Genomic DNA, 16,125 nt, shown 5'->3' with positions numbered 1-16,125 from the left:
ACTGAACAGCTACGAAGTGGTGGGTATGATAATGTTTAACAAACTGCTACTACATCTACATCTACATTTATACTCCGCAAGCCACCCAACGGTGTGTGGCGGAGGGCACCTTACGTGCCACTGTCATTACCTCCCTTTCCTGTTCCAGTCGTGTATGTTTCGCGGGAAGAACGATTGCCGGAAAGCCTCCATGCGCGTTCGAATCTCTCTAATTTTACATTCGTTATCTCCTCGGGAGGTGTAAGTAGGGGGAAGCAATATATTCGATACCTCATCCAGAAACGCACCCTCTCGAAACCTGGCGAGCAAGCTACACTGCGATGCAGAGCGCCTCTCTTGCAGAGTCTGCCACTTGAGTTTGCTAAACATCTCGGTAACGCTATCACGTTTATCAAATAACCCTGTGACGAAACATGCTGCTCTTCTTTGGATCTTCTCTATCTCCTCCGTCAACCCGATCTGGTATGGATCCCACACTGATGAGCAATACTCAAGTATAGGTCAAACGAGTGTTTTGTAAGCCACCCCCTTTGTTGATGGACTACATTTTCTAAGGACGCTCCCAATGAACCTCAACCTGGTATCCGCCTTACCAACAATTAATTTTATATGATCATTCCACTTCAAATCGTTCCGTACACATACTCCCAGATATTTTACAGAAGTAACTGCTACCAGTGTTTGTTCCGCTATCATATAATCATACAATAAAGGATCCTTCTTTCTACATATTCGCAAAACATTACATTTGTCTATGTTAAGGTCAGTTGCCACTCCCTGCACCAAGTGCCTATCCGCTGCAGATCTTCCTGTATTTCGCTACAATTTTCTAATGCTGCAACTTCTCTGTATACTACAGCATCACCCGCGAAAAGCCGCATGGAATTTCCGACACTATCTACTAGGTCATTTATACATATTGTGGAAAGCAATGGTCCCATAACACTCCCCTGTGGCACGCCAGAGGTTACTTTAACGTCTGTAGACATTTCTCCATTGATAACACCATGCTGTGTTCTGTTTGCTAAAAACTCTTCAATCCAGCCACACAGATGGTCTGATGTTCCGTAGGCTCTTACTTTCTGTGCGGAACTGTATCGAGCGCCTTCCAGAAGTCAAGGAAAATAGCATCTACCTGGGAGCCTGTATATCATATTTTATGGGTCTCATGAACAAATAAAGCGAGTTGGGTCTCACACGATCGCTGTTTCCAGAATCCATGTTGACTCCTACAGAGTAGATTCTGGGTTTCCAAAAATGACATGATACGCAAGCAAAAAACGTGTTCTAAAATTCTACAACAGATCGACGTCAGAGATATAGGTCTATAGTTTTGCGCATCTGCTCGACGACCCTTCTTGAAGACTGGGACTACCTGTGCTCTTTTCCAATCATTTGGAACCTTCCGTTCCTCTAGAGACTTGCGGTACATGGCTGTTAGAAGGGGGGCAAGTTCTTTCACATACTTTGTGTAGAATCGAACTGGTATCCCGTCAGGTCCAGTGGACTTTCCTCTGTTGAGTGATTCGAGTTGCTTTTCTATTCCTTGGACACTTATTTCGATGTCAGCCATTTTTTCGTTTGTGCGAGGATTTAGTGAAGGAACTGCAGTGCGGTCTTCCTCTGTGAAACAGCTTTGGAGAAAGGTGTTTAATATTTCAGCTTTATGCGTGTCATCCTCTGTTTCAATGCCATCATCATCCCGGAGTGTCTGGATATGCTGTTTCGAGCCACTTACTGATTTAACGTAAGACCAGAACTTCCTACGATTTTCTGTCAAGTCGGTACATAGAATTTTACTTTCGAATTCACTGAACGCTTCACGTGTAGCCCTCCTTACGCTAACTTTGACATCGATTAGCTTCTGTTTGTCTGAGAGGTTTTGGCTGTGTTTAAACTTGGAGTGAAGCTCTCTTTGCTTTCGCAGCAGTTTCCTAGAATGGGTAGAAGCTCCATTTGATTTATTTAAAGACAAATTATTCAGTTGGTTAGCTGCAAATCCTTGCTACTCACTAAAGGAACTTTATGACTGTAAAATATCATAGTGGTACCCGTTCGGAGAGTGCAGCATAATTTCTTTAACTGAGTAATTTATGATGCAAATTTTTCATATTATTTCATTTTAAATATTGTATTTTATGGAAAACCAATAGTGACATATTGATCTTCAACCCATGTATATATGCTGTATAACTTGTATATATGTAACTTGACTTTTCAATTGCTGTAATAGCTAAACGACAATAAAATTTCATTCATTCATTCTTGACATGACATGATGGCCAGTATGAATTAGCCTTAATATTGTCTAGACATGCATAATTACGAGTAGGACATTTGTTTGTGCAATGTACATTTAGAAATCTTCAAAGTTAAAAAAACGTTCCAGAGTCTTTCTGATTTAAATCTCCCATATCAGTATTAAAATCCTCACAGATAACAATCAACCTTTGTTTTAAATTTAAAAAGTCTCTTAATTACTAATTGAAACTGTCCAAAAAATACATTTATACCTCCATTTGGGGACCTATACAGGCTAACAATTATTATATTTTGAACAATTAGACTTATACAAGTAAACACGGCATTTACGTATTTAGTTCTGAACAGTATGCCATAATTTTGTAAATTTTAGACCATGCTTCAAGTATATTCCAGCACCAAACTTTTTTATATTTCCTACACGTTATGTCAGTCACAACACATCCTTGTGGAACGAAACAGTCAATTTGATTTTCTGTTAGCCAGTGTTCTGATACACACATCACATCCTTAATGCTACAAAAATGTTCAGATTCTAAAAACTTATTTCTTGTACAACAGACACTCATTTGCAGCAGTGTAAGTATTTTATCATTGTTTTCTTTCTCACATGAGCACTCGTTTGCACGTGGCATATCCAAATTTCACAAACTGCAATTGTCTAACAAGGGGAGGCCGCCAATTGTGAAATTCAGATTCGATTCATACTGCGCATAATAAAGGCTCATGGCCAGAGGTGTAATGTGGCAAAGCACCAAGATGCACTTCTCAGCCGTTGTCGAGAAAATCGACAGTTAAAAGAAACCGTTGCGGTGAAATGCTCTCAACGATTAATAATTTTCTACAGCGTCGTGGCGCAGTAGTAAGCGCTCGGGTTCGTAGTCCGAAGGTCGCCGGATCGAATCTCGCGCCATGCAACATTTTTTTTATTATTTGTTTCTTGTAACTCAAATATATATATATATATATATATATATATATATATATATATATATATATATATATATATATATATATATATATATATAATTCCCGGCAATCAGTTGCAACAATTATGCATATAATAAGTTGTTGAAAGTCATTTGTCGTGGAAAAATAATACTTGAAATAGAAGACAATATCACAATTAATAATCAAGTGGATACAATTTATTGAAAAGTTCGGTACACACTCGCACATAATTAACAATTAGTGACCAGAAGTAGCTGGAGTATCGCACGAACCAGAGTGATGGTTATCATAGAAACATGGAAAGCAGAAAACAGTACGACATCGAGCGCATCGTCGATTTCATTAATGTCTATCAGTTCCTCATCATGAACGAGGGTGTTTTCGGCGAGCATTTGCAGCGTATTCTGGAACATTTCTTCCCCAATTACCATGGCTTCTTCGTTGACTGATGATGACGGTTCTGCTGCGATGCGATTACTGTTACGAAGGAGGCTTTCAAAATACACCAACGAATCTTTCAGTTGTTGTTTCGCCACTTCACTGTGTATAGAATCTTCTTCGATCACATCACTTTCATGCGAAGGGCTCGGATCACTCTCCAATTGTACCGCCTCCATTTTTCCGTTTGTTTAACAGGGTGTACCAAAGCTCTCACGTGCACACTGATATTCGACGATGTTATAAGTTGCACTAGGGACCGCATCTACCTTCTTTCGAAGTTTGCGGGCAACTACGCTGTTATGCGGCGGCTCGTTTCTGCCCATTCAACATTTGTCCTTCAAGTGTAACGAGCGAGTAACGGAGTTTGTATTTCATACCTGCCACAGCAAATTCGTGTTCGTGGGGTCTCTATTCTAATTCGAACGTTTGACTTACACTATACGTATTCGTTTCGGAATATCGTTTCTACGTCTTCCGTTAACTATACGTGGTAAACATTATGAAGACAATTAATAACATTTGTGAAATACAACTTTGTTTGCGGAAAACATAATGATGTTCGAAGTCGCCAGTTTTTCCATGACAAACCACTTTCAACAACTTATTGTATGCATAATTATTGCAACTTATATATATATATATATATATATATATATATATATATATATGTGTGTGTGTGTGTGTGTGTGTGTGTGTGTACATTTGAATTACAAAAAACAAATAATAAAAAAAGTTGCATCGCGCGAGATTCGATCCTGCGACCTGTGGATTACGAACACGAGCGCTTACCGCTGCGCCTCGACGCTGTAGAAAATTTTTAATCGTAGAGAGTATTTCACCGCAACGGTTTCTTTTAACTGTCGATTTTCTTGACAACGGCTGAGAAGTGATTCTTGGTGCTTTGCCACGTTACACCTCTGGCCATGAGCTTTTATTATGCGCCGTATGAATCGAATCTGAATTTCACAATTGGCGGCCTCCCCTTTTAAGATGGATCCGCTGGAATGTTTACTTCTGCTAAAGAGCATTATCATCATCGCTCGTGGACTTGGTAGAAAGCATTATCAGTACTGTTTCATCACGTCGCTAGCTAAATTCTAGAGCTGCATCACTTTTGTATTTCATAGATATTTACTTGATACCTCTCTGCACGTTGTTTTTTTTTTTTTTTTTTTTTTTCATATTAACTATATGTGAGGCTTACGACTAATAAAGGCCTTTCCCAGTCTGTTGATGTGTAAACCTTGTGCTGTATGAAATCGCCTCCCTAGTGTGCTTAATCAACATATGTTTCATTTGAATTTTTAAAGTACCTGCACACAATGTGCACAGTCTTATTCGTTTTTTCCTGCTTCCGTATTCACACAGGACCAATTACGGTATGTAGGTCGTGGCGATGGATGGGGTACAGAAAAAAACGATCACATTCGTATTTCTGCGTGCCCTCTCTGTTTAAGGGAAAGCACAAAATCTTTCTCGTCGTTCCTTGCTAAGTCGTTTGTCCCCGGAAGAAAGACAGAAAAATCGGTACTATTTTAGTCCTGAGATTTTTTCGTGACTTAATGCATTTGCTGCCTACAAATTAGCATTTAGTTTTACCATGCTGTTGAGCTCCTGTCTACACATACTTCACAGTTAAGAGGGTGGCTATTTCTCGCCCTTGACTGTCAGCCTAAAGATCAACTTTTACTCGTACTTATTGCGGGAAGATCTCTGTTGATTACTCTGTAAACACTACAGGTACCTGCGCTGTTTTGAATCATATTTTCTACATCGTTATTTTTGTCAACGAGAGATGAGGATACCTGGGGAGAATTTCTAAAAGCCGGTAAATGATTATTGTTCACAATCATGTTATGGTGGTTATTTTTCAGCAGCGAAATATCTTATTGTCTCGTCTTGTTGGCGCCGTCTTCGATCTTGCCTTGCTTCGTATTTTTTGCACAGTCCATATCAGAAAGTATCTGATGATTGTCATGCACTAAATTTTCACATATTACACAGTCTTCTGCGGTTTTTCTTAGTGTCTACTGTTTTTATATGGCACTTCTGTCCACTTTTCTGAGTTGTTTGAATTAACTGGCGGAAGATTTGCCAAGTTTTGCATCGATAACGACTCAATTATTTCTTTCTGAAGTTTTGAGACTCCCGTTTTGAATTTACCAATAAAGAGTTACAGACTTGAAATAATTTCTTTCAGCTTCATAATTTCATCTATACAATTTGTACACACTTGCTTTTTCACTGCCAAATTCACTATTCTGCGTGACGATACTTAATGAACATTTGCTCTGGTCGCCATTTAGCACAATAAAACTACTCGTCTCAGTTCATATTCTCTGACTTCTAGTTACTGTTTTTCTTTGTATAGTACATACTACATATGTAGAAACACTTCCAGATTTTTCAGTTTTTGTTGTGGTATAATATCTCTGTCTCTCTTATTTTGCAAGCCTCTTATGTTTTAATGGAAAAATCCGTATGTGTTATGATTGTAATCTTTTGTTCTGCTGTTTCTCATCTACTTACTGAAATTGTCTCTATAATTATCCCACAAACGGCATCTTAGAAAGAATACTGAAAATATCCAGTCATAGGGGTTTGAATCTGCCATCGTAACATTGAATGCTGCTTATTTATTTATTCATCCGAGAGGTCATCTCACAATGATATAGGATTTGTCGAGGTGATACAATGCCATCAATGGCCCAAAACATAACATACAGCATTGATAACATGCATTACAGGGTAGGATATGTAACCTAGGGGGATAGGACAATGGGCTGGCCATGACCATGATTGAGGAACCGTCCCAGCATTTGTCTTAGCGACCCATGAAAACCATGGAAGACCCAAATGTGTAGGGGATTACGGAAGTGTCCGATTCCATCCATGTGATTTGATCCATGACGTCATAAGTATGGCAGAAATGGCTATTCTAAGCGTCTCCAATTTGGGGCCTATGATGTCACTACATACAACTTCTCCCTCCTAAAATATAATCAAACTAACGGGACAACCGCGGGAAATTGGGCGTTTTATGGTGAGGACAAGCTAAATATAACAGAAAAAAAACACACCACTATCCCAAAACACACAAAATGACGAAAAAAAATTACAAAAATCTACAGGAATCGTACACTTCCCTTGACCTATATAGGTCAACCGCAGCTGACAATATCAAAACCAACGCCTACAGCAAAAACCACAGAAACTGGAATCAGACTTTTCCCTTGACCACAGCTGACAATACTAAAACACCAGTACCTACATATAAAACTACGAAAATTGGAATCGGTCATTGACTTCTGTACACCAGTAAGCCCCTTTCAGCGGTGTCAGGTAAATTTGGCCTTGAATCTCATTGATGGAAATAGAATTGTCTTCAGTGATGGTACCCACTTCAATCTGAGCACCGATGACCAAGGAAGATGTGTCTGGAGACACCCTGGACAGTAGTGGGTTGCCAACCAGACTGTCGCTCACGATGTGGCCCGAAGATCGGAGTGATGGTCTGGTGTGCAATTCCTTTTCATATCAGGATCCCTTTGGTTGTCATCCGAGGCACCTTTCATGTGCAGCAGTATGTCGACAATATTCTACACCCCGTTTTATTGCCATTCGTGGCAAGCCAACCTGGGCTTACAGTTAAGCAAGATAATTTCTGCTCGACACAGTGAGAGTTTCTACTGTTTGTCTTCATGCTTGCCAAACCTTACATTGGTCAGCAAGGTCACCGGATCCCCAGTTGAAAATATTCAGAACATTATGGACAGTGCCTTCCAACCAGCTCTGGTTTTTGATGATATAAAGCACCAATTGGACAAAATTTTGTACGATATCCCATAGCGGGACTTCCAACAATTCTTTCAATCACTACCAAGCCAAATCACTGCTTGCATAAAGGCCAGAGGTGGATCAACACATTATTGACTCACTTAATTTGTCAATCTAGGTCCCATGTGGATGATTCCTTCATGGTGCATTTTTTTATATATATATATATATATATTAGGAGCATAATAAATTAACATTGAGCATAGGGAGAATGCATAGTATGCACTTCTGCATAAAGATTAGATTAGATTAGATTTACTTTCATTCAAATTGATCCATAGTGAGGAGGTCCTCCAGGATGTAGAGCATGTCAGAAAAACAACAATACATGACAAATATTTACAACTCAAACAAATAAGCTAATGTACCATTCCACAGGTTCGCAAGTGGAATGATCGTCATTTTTTAATGAACACTATATGACAGAATCATTTTACAAATACTAATGCACTGACTTTAAAATAAAAAAGTTTATTTATTTATTTATAAGGTAATAAACGTGTAATACAACTACTGTAATACTTATTTACAATGAACACATTACTGCGCTGAAATGGTGCAGAAGTTAGATTGTACTTACACACACACACACACACACACACACACACACACACACACTTATTTAAAATGAACACATTACTGCACTGAAATTGTGCAGAAGTTATATTGTACTTATATATATATACACACACAAACCAGTTGGTTCTACTGAGAAATTCATCAATGGAGTAGAAGGAGTTGGCCACGAATACATCCTTTAGGCTTCTCTTATACTGAATGTTGTTGGTTGTTAAGCTTTTTATGGCAGCTGGCAAGTTATTGAAAATGTGCGTTCCTGAATAATACACACCGTTTTGTTCAAGACTAAGTGAATTTAAATCCTTGTGAAGATTATTCTTATTTCTAGTACTGATTCCATGAATTGAGCTGATGGTTTGAAAATATATTTTTAATGACAAATTTCATTAAATAATAAATATATTGGGAAGCAGTAGTTAGTATCCCTAGTTCCCTAAACAGGCTTCTGCAGGATGTTCTTGAGTTCACACCACATATAACTCTTACTGCACATTTTTGTGCCCAGAAAACTTTAGCTTGGCTTGATGAATTACCTCAAAAAATAATCCCATATGACATTATGGAATGAAATGAAGCATAGTATGCCAGCTTTTTCATTTTTATATCCGCTATGTCTGACACAATTCGCATTGCAAATAGAGATTTGTTAAGATGCTTCAGCAGTTCTGTGCTGTGCTTTTCCCAGTTGAATTTATTATCAAGCTGTAATCCCAAGAATTTAACACTGTTCACTTCTTCTATCTGCTTGTCATCGTATGTTAGGCATATGTTCGTGGGACACCCCTTACAAGTTCTGAACTGCATGTAGTGTGTTTTTTCAAAGTTTAGAGAGAAGGAATTGGCTAGGAACCAGTGATTAATGTCCACAAATATTTTATTAGCTGATCTTTCTAAGACTACACTTGATTTGCTATGTATTTCAATGTTTGTATCCTTGGCAAACAAAACGAATTTGGCATCTGGTGATGTTACTGATGAAAGGTCATTGATATACACAAGAAAAAGTAAGGGCCCTAAAATGGAAGCTTGTGGGACCCCACATGTAATTAGTTCCCAGTTGGATGATGCCTCATAGCTTGATGCATGTGTCTTTCCTAATAACACCCTTTGTTTCCTGCCAGAGATATAAGATTTGAACCATTTTGCAGCATTTCCTGTTACGCTATGATATTCTGATTTACTTAAAAGGGTTTGTGATTTACACAGTCAAATGCCTTTGACAGATCACAAAATATACCAGTTGCCCGCAATTTTTTGTCTAATGAATTAAGCACATTTTCACTGTAAGTGTAGGTAGCTTTCTGAATATCAGAACCCTTTAGAAATCCGAACTGTGACTTTGACAATATGTTATTTGAGATAAGATGGTTATAAAGCCGATTGTACATTACTTTTTCTAAAATTTTTGAGAATGCTGGCAAAAGTGAAATTGGACGGAAGTTTGATGCTATTTCTTCATCTCCCTTCTTAAACAGTGGCTTAACTTCAGCATATTTTAACCATTCAGGAAATATTCCACCGATAAACGACTGGTTACACAGGTAGCTTAATATTTTACTTAACTCAGAATCACATTCTTTAATTAGCTTTGTTGATATTTTATCATACCCAGTAGATGTTTTTGATTTTAAAGATTTTATGATGGACATTATTTCTGTTGGGGTAGTGAGGATCGAATTCATATTACAGAAGTTACTTGAAATGTCTGGTCTGAGGTATTCCATAGCAGCATCTACAGAACCTGACAACTCCATCTTTTCAGTAACAGCTTGTCACCTTGAGCATAGATGATAAATTTATAGATTGTGTAGCAAACACAAAGTTTTTGCGCATGAACATCATCTATCAGCTAACATCGAGTGAACATACAGAGATACTGGCCAAAAGAATGTCATCAGCATGCTGTGCTCTGACAGTGTTAGGATCACTTTGTAACAGCCAACATCTGGTGGTGACACACTATGCCTACATACTTTCAGTTCTTGGCTATGAACTCTTTTTTGGGGATCGAAGGCATAAAATCATCCATCAACCACAAAAGTTTACAGTTTTGCATTTTCTGTTGATAACTCTATGAATGTGAATTTGTGACCAGTTTGCACAATTCATTCGATGCGGCTTTTTTTCTCCTTCCTTTTTTTTTTCTCAGAGTGTACACATTTTTAAGTTGCTAACATTCTTGAGGGATCCATTTTTTTTTCCTTTATAGGAGCTTTGAGCTTTGATGTTTTATCTGTGATACGATAGTGCTGCCATTGGCAAAGAGAACTTTTTCTCTATGTCTTACACTATCTGGAATGTCATTGATATACATTAAGAACAGGGTGTTCCCATTTATTTTACTAAATAATTTACATGTGACCAATCTCCATCTTTTGCACCCTGTTCTCCAAGTAAGACTGAAACCACTCATTCACTATTCCTCTTATACTTTACCACTTCTAGCTTGCTCAGTAGTATTTTATGGTCAGTGGTGTCTAAAGCCTTTGACAAGTATAAGAAAATGCATGCAACACAATCATCCCTATCAAGAGCTTCGAATACCACTTTTGTTAACTCTGCAGTGCCGATATTCTACTTTTCCACTTCTGAAACCATATAGTGCTTTGTTAAAGAGGTTATTTTTATTCAAGTAATGTATTGGTCTCCAATTATTTTTGGGAATGAAGGGAGCAGTGAAACTGGCAAGTAGTTTTCAATGATTGCTGCTTTACCTTTCTTTAGTAAGGGCATTACTTGTGTGTGCTTTAAGTATTCTGGAAAAATACCTGAGCTAAAGGATTCATTTATCAAGATTTTTAGTGGGGCTTGTGTGCTACCTATGCATGACTTCAGAACAGAGACAGGAAACTCGTCTATGCCTGCAGACTTCTTATTTTTTGATTGCTATACTTTCTTCCTAACTTCAAGATCTGTTGTGGGAAATAGCTTCATTGTGCTTGCTGCATAAGTCATATGGGCTCTACATGTGTTTTAGGAAGATCTTGCTGCAACTTCCCCACAATATCAGAGAAATAATCATTTACAAAATTTGCTAATTCCTGAGGACTTTTTATTATCCTGTTCCCATCTTTGATATGTATTATGTTATTATATCTGCTACCTTTTCCAGTTTCTTCTTTTATAAAATGCCACACCACTTTGCTTTCCTTTTCTACATTTTTATTATCTTTCATTGACTGATTTTTTTTCTGCAGGCAGTACCTTCCTGAAAACACTACTGGCCATTAAAATTGCTACACCATGAAGATGATGTGCTACAGATGCGAAATTTAACCAACAGGAAGATGCTGTGATATGCAAATGATTAGCTTTTCAGAGCATTCACACAAGGTTGGCGCCGGTGGCGACACCTACAAGTTACTGACATGACGAAAGTTTCCAACCAATTTCTCATTCACAAACAGCAGTTGACCGGCATTGCCTGGTGAAACGTTGTTGTGATACCTCATGTAAGGAGGAGAAATGCGTACCATCATGTTTCTGACTTTGATAAAGGTCGGATTGTGGCCTATCGCGGTTGCGGTTTATTGTATCGCGACACTGCTGCTCACGTTGGTCGAGATCCAATGACTGTTAGCAGAATATGGAATTGATGGGTTCAGGAGGGTAATATGGAACGCTGTGCTGGATCCCAATGGCCTCGTATCACTAGCAGTCGAGATGACAGGCATCTTATCCGCATGGCTGTAATGGATCGTGCAGCCATGTCTCGATCCCTGAGTCAACAGATGAGGACGTTTGCAAGAGAACAACCATCTGCACAAACAGTTCGACAACGTTTGCAGCAGTACTGACTATCAGCTTGGAGACCATGGCTGCGGTTACCATTGACGCTGCATCACAGACAGGAGCGCCTGTGATGCTCTACTCAATGATGAACCTGGGTGCACGAATGGCAAAACATAATTTTTTCCGATGAATCCAGGTTCTGTTTACAGCATCATGATGCTCGCATCCGTGTTTGGCGACATCGCGGCGAACGCACATTGGAAGCGTGTATTCGTCATCGCCATACTGGCGTATCACCTGGCGTGATGGTATGGGGTGCCATTGGTTACACATCTCGGTCACCTCTTGTTCACGTTGACAGCACTTTGAACAGTGGATGTTACATTTCAGATATATTACGACCTGTGGCTCTACCCTTCATTCGATCCCTGCAAAACCCTACATTTCAACAGGATAATGCACAACCTCATGTTGCAGGTCCTGTATGGGCCTTTCTGGATTCAGAAAATGTTCGACTGCTGCCCTGGCCAGCACATTCTCCAGATCTCTCACCAATTGAAAACATCTGGTCAATCGTGGCCGAACAACTGGCTCGTCACAATACGCCAGTCACTACTCTTGATGAACTGTGGTTCGTGTTGAAGCTGCATGGGCAGCTGTACCTGTACATGCCATCCAAGCTGTGTTTGACTCAATGCTCAGGCGTATCAAGGCCGTTATTACACCCAGAGGTGGTTGTTGTGGGTACTGATTTCTCAGGATCTATGCACCCAGATTGCGTGAAAATGTAATCACATGTCAGTTCTAGTATAATATATTTGTCCAATGAATACCTGTTTATCATCTGCATTTCTTCTTGGTGTAGCAATTTTAATGGCCAGTAGTGTATTTTTTCATACTGTGATAGTATTTGAGGAACTGTAGTTAGTGCAGAGCTTTTGCAAAGAACTGAGAAATTTAAGTGTCTATGAGAAATTTCTAATACCTACAGTTAACCATCTATTTTCCTTAGCTGCTGCAGTAGAAGTAGCCACCTTTTGAAATGTCACCTCAAAAAATTAGTTTAAATAATGAGCAAAATTTAGAGAACTTAAAATTTACAATGATTTCCATATATGTTTCATCCCAGGTTTCATTTGCAAATGCCCTACAAAAAGTATATGAATGAAAATAATAAATTTTTGAAAATATAATGTAAAAGTGTCTTATTATCTTATTTTGTAGGCCTTCAGTTTTGCTTGAAGTTAGTGTTACAAGTAAATTCTTGCCAGAAACTGTCAGGTGCAGCCCACACCATATGTGGTGCAACCATGTGTGGAGTGAGGAAGTCCATCTGTAATTGCCCATTTTACTTGAGTGACTAGCTTTTACTTTCAGCGGAATCCTTCATCTGTCACATCCCTCAAAGAGTGACACCATCTTCATATTAAACAATGAGCAATTTGAGTAAAGTGCTTGATCTCATCTTCATTTTGTAATTGAGGTTATGGTTGAAACTGTTTCTGCCAGCCCCCCTTCCCCCACCCCTCCCAGTGATCACTGCACCTTGTTCTTCACCAAGATCTTGAGAGTAATTATCTGACACCCTCCACCCAGGGTGTTCTCTACTGCTTCAGACATTCCATTCAAGGGCTGCTTCCTGTCTGGAGGACGCCCTTGGTCTTTTTAACCATCTGACCACTACTTGCATAACTTGCACTTTTCCCCATCGTCTCATAATCTTTGTGAGTTCCTCGAGTTGTCTACACACTACTGTCCACACTTTCAAGAGCAATGACCCGCGCTGGAGAAGTATAGACTAAAGCTAGCAGACTTGCACCATCTCTTGAACCTATTACCTGAGTTGGCAGTTCTGATGACAGTTCAGTGATCTTCGCAACTTGCAATGTTATTGCTTCCAACTGCAGCTCTCAGTTGTTCTGTTTCTGTCTGTGCTACTGTCATATTAACTGCTCATCCATAACCACTTCCATCGAAGTTGGTCACTCACTTCATCAGCAGCTCACATTAATAAATTGTAAGGAGTGTTCACATCATCGACTATTTTTCACCACTCTGCTGCAGTTTCCTCACTTGTCCATTGTGATGATGTTTTGCAGTCTAGACAAATTGTAATAGGGAAGAGGTGTGAGTTAATATAATTGTGGTCAACGCAGTGCTATCTCGGTCACCAATATTGACTTTGAAACAGTTGATGTTACTCCCTTGAACAGCTCTTTAATTATGTAGATCAGGAGGTGTGAACAGAGTGAAATACCTTCAAGAAATAATAAATGGCTGCTTTGGGGATGGAGCAAGAAGAAAGAATGCCTAGAATTTAACAGTCCATAGACACCGAGACTGTTAGACGCAGAGTGTTAGCTCTCCTGGTAAAGGGTAGGAAAAACTTACTCAAGAAACCATCCTGGTATCTGTGTGGATTGTTTTAGTATGGAAGGAAGATTTCAGAAAAATAGTTGGTGTAATGTCTCATCAACAGTAAGTTTATCAGAGATGTAACAAAACTTGGAATGGAGGGAAATCAGCCATGTGCTTTACAATAGGACTCATAGACTGTCTTAAGCAATTTAAGGAAACCACTCTAAACCTAAATCTGGGTACATGGATGGGTATTCAAACCGAGTTCCTCCCTCAAGTAAATCCACCATCTTAGCCACTATGCTGCCACCACCAGTTAGGACTGAGTCAAAGCCCTTTGTGTAGTAATAATTCAGCATAAGAGGCATATGAAATTTCAAAACGTCATACATGGAGAAGAATGGCCATATTCTGATAAAGTATCCAACACAGTAACACACTTCCTCAAAACTCCAGCTTCAGAGATGAATCTTGATTAAATGCACGAAAAGAGGATTATCTCCATAAATTAGAGACAAATTACTAGTAAACTGAAAGCTCTATAGTTAATAATGAGCATTACTTCTGTAAGGAAAAAAAATGGAACAATCAAATGATTATTTATCTATCAAATGTTTTATCAGAACTACCATTATAAGAGAAAATACAAATTTTTTCAAAGAATAGCTTGTTGAAAAAAATTATTTTTGCATTACAGGGCTGGGTGTGTCTGATGATGTAGCTGGTGCGACTGCCATGGCTGCAGCCACGTCGAGCCCTGAACTGTTTGTGAGCTCTGTGGCAACCTTCACCAGTGACACAGAAGCTGACACAGCACTAGGAACAATCATTGGCTCAGCGGTATTCAATGTCTTAGCTGTTCCAGCAGCATGTGGCCTTTTTTCAGCAGGAAAGGTGTGTGTCTGTATATACAGTTTTTTTTCTTCTTTAACAGTGATACAGTTGCACTAAAAATAACGTTTTCTCTGCAGCTTGTAATGTTGCACCTAAAGACAAATATATTCTGCTTTAATAAAATGCTCTCTGAGATAATTGATTTATATGGAGTTAGATTATGCTTCACTGGTCCGATTCATTCATTGAGATGGGCACCAATCTGGTCACTAGTGTGTTCCCATTGGTTGTGGATAACTAATTTGCTCATTTCCTATAACTTCGTGATAATAATTTGCTCAGACGTCATTTTCCAAATTCTGCCATGCTTGCCAGAAGTGAAGAGTACAGTAAAATACCTGATTTCAAAAACAAATATGACACATCTCAAATTGACCTGACTGTATTTGTACTCTAAAATGCAATGACTGTTCACATTAACATCTCTTTATAGGTAACATCACAATAATATCAGTATTAAATGTCAAATTGACAGGTTGAGATATCACAACAGACTGCTAGCATGTATATGACAGACAACCAGATTGTGCCTTGTTTTCATGAGACATCATTTTCATTGTTAATGCTCTTTACTTGATAGTGTTCTCCACATCTTCAAGCCAGGATGCTGCAGTACAGAATAACTGCTAAACCAGTGAGTATCACAACACATAGTAAAACTGCCATAATCGCCCCACCTTGAAGATGCACTACGTTCATCTGTACCAGTTTACATGCACAAACAATAACAAAGACTTCCAAACGGTTCCTTATCTTAAATTACTTGACTTGGCTTCCCTCTGACACCCATGCCTCTATCTTTGCTACCCTCCCTATTTACCTTTGCTCTGTTGCTTCATAACCTGGGTTGTGAGTAACTGAATACACTTTACGTTCTTCCCCTTTTTCCCCTCTCTCCTCCCTGACAAAGGGACAAAGTTTCAAAAGCTAGGATACATAAATTTTCTGTTCTGTTTTGTATATCTATTGGCTGTACTGAGCTGAGGTAAGTACTGGCCAGTCCCTCTATCTCTTTGTTAGTATTTGTTTCACATCTTTATATGATATTTTCCTTTAATCATTAACAAATAA

General features: G+C 38.8%; 1 protein-coding gene across 2 annotated transcripts in view; it reads left to right on the top strand.

Moving 5' to 3' along the window:
• Positions 1-16,125, top strand: part of LOC126481956 (sodium/potassium/calcium exchanger 3-like) — a 277,761-nt gene that overhangs the window by 117,839 nt on the left and 143,797 nt on the right. For both annotated transcript variants that reach the window (XM_050105915.1, XM_050105914.1), the window contains one exon: positions 14,858-15,054. In XM_050105915.1, the coding sequence (XP_049961872.1) occupies positions 14,858-15,054 (197 nt within the window). The remainder of the gene's footprint in view (positions 1-14,857; positions 15,055-16,125) is intronic.

Source organism: Schistocerca serialis, chromosome 5, assembly GCF_023864345.2.
Source record: "Schistocerca serialis cubense isolate TAMUIC-IGC-003099 chromosome 5, iqSchSeri2.2, whole genome shotgun sequence".
NCBI lineage: Eukaryota > Metazoa > Arthropoda > Insecta > Orthoptera > Acrididae > Schistocerca > Schistocerca serialis.
The sequence above is the reverse complement of the archived record's forward strand: the minus strand, read 5'-3'. Positions and strand labels throughout refer to the sequence as shown.